Source organism: Myotis davidii, unplaced genomic scaffold (genome assembly GCF_000327345.1).
Source record: "Myotis davidii unplaced genomic scaffold, ASM32734v1 scaffold754, whole genome shotgun sequence".
In the NCBI taxonomy this organism is placed as follows: domain Eukaryota; kingdom Metazoa; phylum Chordata; class Mammalia; order Chiroptera; family Vespertilionidae; genus Myotis; species Myotis davidii.
Window position 1 is genome coordinate 1,474,471 of NW_006286241.1, and position 7,596 is coordinate 1,482,066.

At 49.4% G+C, this 7,596-nt stretch overlaps 1 protein-coding gene across 1 annotated transcript in view; it reads left to right on the forward strand.

Annotated features, from left to right (window-relative positions):
• Nucleotides 1-1,315: 1,315 nt before the first annotated feature.
• Nucleotides 1,316-7,596, forward strand: part of LOC102772552 (chromosome unknown open reading frame, human C1orf100) — a 10,254-nt gene continuing 3,973 nt past the window's right edge. The window contains exon 1 of the mRNA XM_015559923.1: nucleotides 1,316-1,410. Coding sequence (XP_015415409.1) covers nucleotides 1,355-1,410 — 56 coding nt within the window. The 5' untranslated portion in view covers nucleotides 1,316-1,354. The remainder of the gene's footprint in view (nucleotides 1,411-7,596) is intronic.

Sequence of the window (7,596 nt, forward strand, 5' to 3'; positions counted from 1 at the left end):
GGTCACAATTCTGAGCAAGCACCCCACCCCCACACCTTCTCTACACTGATTGGAGGAATCGGCTTCATATCAGAACTCTAGTTGCAAGGGAGTCTGGGAAATGTAGTGCTCAGCCTGAAAGCTGGTGCAGGGGGAAGGCACCCTAACAAGGGTGGGGAGGGGCTAAGTGCCCAACTGGCGTAGTATTTTTTTTTTTTTTTTGCTTTTAAAGAAAAGCGCCCTAGCTGGTTTGGCTCAGTGGATAGAGCATCGGCTGCATAACCGAAGGGTCCTGGGTTCAATTACAGCCAAGGGCACATGCCTGGAAGGGGGAGGTCAGGAAGAAATTAACCAAAGATCTTATATGCATACTAGAGGCCCGGTGCATGGGGTCCCTCTGCCTCCAGCATCTCCCAAATAGTCCCAGATTTCGACAGGCCAGGCTGAGGGACCCCACCAGTGCATGAATCCGTGCACCGGGCCTCTAGTTTTAAAAGAAAAAAGAAAAACATATCTGCATGCATTAGTTTACACTTCCGTGTCTTTATGCTCCTTTTCTAGTCTATTTCCTTCCCTAAATAGTCAGGCAGAAGATCTCTATTTTTAAAAAAATATTTTTTATTGATATTTAGAGAGAGAGGAAGGGAGAGGAAGAGAGAGATAGAAACATCGATGATGAGAGAGAACCATGGATTTGCTGCCTCCTGCACACCTCCTACTGGGGATCGAGCCCTGTGGGGAACCAATATAGGGTTGAGCCTCGGACTGACCTGTTGGCAAAGTCACAAACCAGTCCCTGTTCGGGCGTCAGATGTTGTAAATGTTTCCCTCCATGTCCTGCGTGGTTGAGCGTTCAGGATCTGGAAGAGGAGCTGCACACAAATGAAAGAGAAAAGACAAGAGATAATTTGGGAATATTGGGGGGCCAGGCGGGTAAGTCCAACGCAGGAGGAAGGACTTCCACCAGTGCTCAGGCCCCATCAACCTTTTATAGTCAGAGGTAAACAAGGCATCCCTCAGCCGTTAGCTTCTCAGATAAGATCTAGGGAGTGTTATAAGGACAAGCCTAATTATGCTAAGAGGACTGAGCCCTCTAAGCTGAGACTTGTTTGTGACTTTGCCAGCAGGTCAGTCCGAGGCTCAACCCTATATCAGTTCCCCACAGAGCCCCCAACCCATGCATGTGCCCTGCCTGGTAATCCAACCCTGACCTCCTGGTTCATAGGTCAATGCTCAACCCCTGAGCCACGCCAGCCAGTGATCTCTACTTTTAAGAAGGACTTCATAATACCAGATGGCTCTCACCTGGAAATGTATATAGACTTGCCATGGGAACATTCTTCACATTTTTTTTTCTTTCAGAATCCCACACATCATGACCGCCATCCGGCTACGACAATTTGTTGATCGCCACCCAGTGATCCCACCCAGGTAACCTCCTTCCAGAGGCAGACAGGCCAGAAAGCTGCTGCCAGGGGGCTCTAGTGAAGTGTCTTTGGGTTTAGTTGTTAAAAACAAAACGAAAACTAAAAACTCCCACACTCGTGGCAGAATCCAAGCAAGCAGGCAACGCCAAATTCCCAAAAGATTGAAGGACATTGGTTTTTGCTTGGGAAAGGCTTTAGCAAGAAGACTGAGGGATCCCTTTACTCCACTTGGAATCCATCAGCCACTCCTGTGCTTCTGCTACACGGGAGGTGACCGCACCGACGGAAACCAGGGCCGAGTATCACTCTTTCTCCAAGTTCATCCGTGGCCTAGGAATAACAAGTCCTAGACGTGTTTCATTGGGTTAAGCTCATCTTGCTGAGAGAGACTGTACAACAATCTGTGAATTCTAACCCCATCCGCCCTTCCCCAGTCGCCATGGGATCTGCAGAGCTTTATAAACTATAAAATCAGGGTAGGAACCTTACACAGCAAGTGATTTTGGGTCAGCATCCTGCAGCCCCAGTGACTTGGTGGTTTTGAGCAAACCTCGTGTTCATTCTAGTATTTAGTTAATTTTAACAATATTTAGTCAACAAAGGTAAGTTATTTTGCTTCCAGAAATTATCCAAGAAAGAAGGGGGGGAGGTGAGGGATCTTGGTTCCCAGGTATTTTGAGAGTCCTTTCAGAGAAAACACAGAGCCTACCTCTGGGTCCCTGAAACCCCGAAAGGAGGAAGCAGGGCGGTTCCAGTGGCTCATGGTTTCTGTCTCCCCACAGGTGTTGGCTTTCTGTGTGTTTGACATCTGTTTTGTCCACGGTTGGGCGTATTGGACTGTGGTCTCATCTCCTGGGGAAAATGGAAACAAACTTCCCCTTGTGGCTGCTGCCTGGGGCTCGGCGGAACTAACTCAGTCACTGGGCCTGACCTGAGCCAGCCGTGGGCAGCCTGAGGGTTTGGGTGGAACACGGTGTGACAGGCACTGAAGTCACAAGGCTGGCTGGATTCTGTTCTCTGTGTTCATCCATCAGAGCCCCACTAGGAGGCACCTGTCTGAGCTACCCTGGGTACCCTGCCCACCACCCACCTTCAGGGCTCACTGTGGAGCAGGGCTGTGTCTATGTACTCCCTCAGCAACAATCATGGGTCCAATCCACCAGCAAGCTCAGTCCTGCCTCCGAAATCCATCTCCCGTGGGAATGACTCACCATCTCCACTGCCGACACTGTGTCCAGACCACCATGGCCTCTCCCTTGCTCATTTACACCAACCACCACTCTTGTTGTCCTCCAACCCATTCTCCAGAGCGAGTTGCATGAAATATAAATTGGATCAAAGCCACCCCCCTTTGCATAAAGCCCTGTGATGATTGCATTTTGCATAAAATCCAAACTCGTTGCCAGGGCCTACAAAGCCTACATGAACTGGCCTTGCCCATCTACAAAGCCCCATTGTCTTCTTCCATTCCTTCAATAGGCCACACTCCTTCATTCCTCAGGGCTTTTGCACATGTCCCTTCTCCCTGGATTGCTCCCTCCCCGGCCCTGGCATGGCCTGTCTAAACTAGCCTCCTGTCACCACACGGCTTAGCTCCTTGTCAGCTGCTCAGAGCGCGATTCCTGAACCACCCTGGCTAGAAAAGGTCTTCTGTCCACCTCTCCAGCTCTGTTACCTATTGTTATTATTGACTAGAAGCCCGTTGCATGAAGATTCATGCAATAGGCCTTCCTTCCCCTGGCGGCCGGCACCAGTTTTCCTCCGGCACCTGGGACCCAGGCCTTTGGTCCGGCAGCAGCAGAGAAGGCAAGCCTCTTGAGTCTTCAGCCTTCGCTCCATGCCTGCATATGCAAATTAACTGCCATCTTTGTTGGGTTAATTTGCATAGTTGCTCCGATTGGCTGGTGGGCATAGCGGAGTGACACCAATTTGCATGTTTCTCTTTTATTAGTGTAGATTTCAGAAAGGGAGAGGGAGAGAGAGCTAGAAGCATCAGTGATGAGAGAGAATCATTGATGGGCTGCCTCTTGCATGCCTCCTATTGGAGGTGGAGCCCGCAACCCAGGCATGTGCCCTGGCCGAATTAAACAGTGACCTCCTGGTTCATAGGTCAATGCTCAACCACTAAGCCACACCGGCTGGACTGTACTTCTGTTATACTCCATCTCACGCCATTTTTGGAAACATGACCTCAGGGCCCTTATCACAACTTATTTTGTTTCTTCTTGATCTCACCCACTGGAACAACAGTTAAGACTCATGCAACTCTTATCCTGTGGCAACCACTGTACTTAACCTTCACAACAACTTAGGCACAGAGTAGTTAAGTGACGTCCCAAGATCCCACAGCTAGTAAGTGATTGGCAGAAGTGGGATTTGAACCCACTGGCCTGGCTCCAACATCTGTGCTCTTGATCCCCGCACTCTATTGCATCTCCCTAGGGTGGCTCGTTTGCCTCTCCCTACAACCCACCATCATCACTTCTGCCCAGCTGATTGTCACACGTGGTAGGTCCTATGCCCATTTGCTGAAAAAATAATGAAAATGAATGAATCCATTCTTCATTGAGAAAAATAATGATTCTGTCATTTATTTGTGGTTTGGTTTTCTGGGTTCAATTCCAAGCAAGGGCACGTACTTTGATTGCAAGTTTGATCCCCGGCCCTGGTCGGGGAGTGTGCAGGAGGCAACCAATCAATGTGTCTCTCTCATATCAATGTTTCTCTCTCTGTCTCTCCCCCTCTCTTCCACGCTCCCTAAAAATCAATGGGAAAATATCAGGTGAGGATTAACAACAAAAACAAAGACAGTACAAGTAAAAGAATGTAAAATATCTTATTTTTAAAAACCGTTAAACTCTTCTGAAAAAAGTAATCATATGTACATATTATAGATGATTCTGGATGCAACATGGAGTTTGGAGAACTGGGTTTGGTCCTGGCTCTGGCCGTTGCTAGCCGGGGAGTATTTAGAGAGTCCGCTCTCTGAACCCCAGTCTCCTCTTCCACAACCAGGTGTAAATATTTACCTGGCAAGGTGACCGTGAGAATTGGATGAGATCATCTCTGCACAGACACTTGGGCAGCAGGCGGCAGACATAACAGAGAATTGCAGTCACAGCCGTAACCCCCTCGGGCCATGAGGCCAGGCTCCTGAGGGACCGACACTCCGGACCTCCCCGGGGCATATCGAATGGTGTCTGCGGTTACAGTCACCCTCGCAGGGGACAGGTCTGCTCTTGTCTGAACTGAACGCGTCGCCTCAGAGAGCCGAGCTGCCCTGGACTGTAAATAATGCAGCAGACACAGCGGAGACCTGCCCGCTCCCAGGAGAGCAAAGGCCTCTGTGCACCTAATGCAGAAACTGAAGGGGTGGGAGCCGAGTTGGGAGGGGCTCCTTGGCCAGGCCTGAGGGCTGGCACGTGCTTTCCAGCCAGCCATCGGTTTGCCCCACACCCATCCACCCTGGGAGAGGTCGGGTGCTGACTGACAGTCAGGCGAGGCATTTCCCTGTAGGACAGCGGTTCTCAACCTGTGGATCGCGACCCTTTCACAGGGGTCACCTAAGACCATCAGAAAATACATATATAATTACATATTGTTTTGTGATGAATCACTCTGCTTTAATTATGTTCAATTTGTAACAATGAAAATACATCCTGCATATCAGATATTTACATGACGATTCCTAACAGTAGCAAAATTACAGTGATGAAGTAGCAACGAAAATAATGTTATGGTTGGGGGTCCCCACAACATGAGGAACTGTGTTAAAGGGTCGCGGCATCAGGAAGGTTGAGAACCACTGCTGTAGGAGGTAGCAATTGTCTTCCAAAAACTGATGTTTTAGCCGCTTCGTTGGGAGCTTTCTCCTGTTTGAAGGCACATAGAAGGGGTTGGAAAGTCTAACCAAGGAGTTCGAGGCAAAGTGTCCCATCTTCAGCCCCCGCCCTCCAACACCCTCCTCCTTACACATGTCCCCACGGTCCGTTCCTGGGCCAAAGCCTGCCCAGGGACCTTCCCAAAGGCTGGATGGCAGAGCGTTAGCTGGTGCTGGTGAAGGGCTCCTCCCCCAAACAGCTTGGGCTGCCACCTGCGCTCGGCAGGTACTGGCCGTGTGCACACGAGGGAAGAAGAGTCCATGGTCAGGGCACAGCCCAGCAAACAGCACAGCAGCTGTGAGAAGCCAGTGTCGCTCTGGAGCTCCATCGGCGTCTAATACACTGGCACATGGCCCTGGGGGACCAGTCAGACCTGGATGGCGCCTACGGAAGCCAGGGCTCCCCTCTGGGGCACCTAGAGATTTCATTTGTTCCCAGGATTGTGCCAACTCCTCTCTCTCCTTATGACTCAGTCCCTACTGTTAGTTCCTATCCAGGCCTCAGTCATATTATCCACGGCTGGGCAGGCCCAGACAGCCTGTGGTTTCTCTGAAAATCAGAGGTGCCCGAGGTCCTGTTTGCACAGACAGACCCGCCCACCCCACAGAGCTTGCCTTTCATACCAGGTAGGAAGCGGGGACCCCACCGGTCCCCACATGCCCCGCTCTGATCCCAACTCTGTCCAAGTCTTTTTTTAAAAAATATATTTTATTGATTTTTTTACAGAGAGGAAGGGAGAGGGATAGAGAGTCAGAAACATCGATGAGAGAGATACTTGATCAGCTGCCTCCTGCACAGCCCACACTGGGGATGTGCCTGCAACCAAGGTACATGCCCTTGACCCGAATCAAACCTGGGACCCTTCAGTCGGCAGGCCGACGCTCTATCCACTGAGCCAAACCAGTCAGGGCTCTGTCCAAGTCTTGATTTCTGAAATTGCCTCACCTGGAATCTCTTCCCCATCCTATTTGCCTCCCCAAACCCTAGACACCTGCCCAAACCCTAGACACCTGCTCAAACCCTAGACACCTGCTCAAACCCTAGACCAGCGGTTCTCAACTTGTGGGTTGTGACCCCTTTGGGGGTCGAATGACCCTTTCACAGGGGTCGCCTAAGGCCACCGGAAAACATATATATAATTACATATTTTTTGTGATGAATCACTATGCTTTCATTATGTTCAATTTGTAACAATGAAAATACATCCTGCATATCAGGTATTTACATGACAATTCCTAACAGTAGCAAAATTACAGTGATGAAGTAGCAACGAAAATAATGTTATGGTTGGGGGTCCCCACAACATGAGGAACTGTATTAAAGGGTCGCGGCATTAGGAAGGTTGAGAACCACTGCTCCAGGCCCATTGGCTTTCATTCAGACCACTATTTCGGCACCTAAAGAGCATTCTGGGGACAAGACCTGCTGCTGAGTCAGCTTGAACCTAGCAGGGTGTGCAGAGAAGGCTGCATACGTTCCATAAGTGATGTTTGGACTGGAGGTACATAGCTGAAGTTTCCATTCGTTGCCAACACATATTGGCGAGCTACTTCATGGTTTGGCTACTGACTCTTCCCTGGAATTCTTACAGTTCCTACTGAGTCCTCAGAATCTGCGGAAGGCCCTAAAAGACCGCACATATCACAAACCCTATAGTCCTCCAACAATGGCCATCGTCCTGTGTCCCCTCTCCCAGGGCATGGCAGCACCTTCCCAATGCTACAGCCTAAGACTGGCCTTGGACAGCTCCCATCTTTTACCTCAGTCCTCTCTCCTACCGCATCCCCACTCCATCCTCTCCTCTCCATCCACATTTTCAGCACATTGCTCAGAGCTTCACCCCACCCCACAAAACCACTAAAATCTCCTCCTTCCTGCCTTTCTACTCCTAGACAGATTGTCCTCAGATTTGTTTTCCACCAACTTTCTAAAATAAAAAGTGTATTATAGCCTGGTTGGCATGGCTCAGTGGTTGATCATCGACCTATGAACTAACAGGTCACAGTTCAATTCCAGTCAGGGCACATGCCCAGGGTTGAGGGCTTGATCCCCAGTGTGGGGCGTGCAGGAGGCAGCCGATCCATGATCCTTTCTCATTGTTGATGTTTCTCTTTCTCGCTCCCTCTCCCTTCTTATATATATATTTAAGTAGAGAAAATAATATAAGAAACCCCCATTTTGTAATTCCCACTTTTCAACTATGATCAACATTTGCCCCACTGGTTTTAAATATCATTGTATTTTTGTTCCTGGTATTTTGAAACTGACACATCAAATGATTCCTGAAAACTGGGTAAAAAAGACAATAC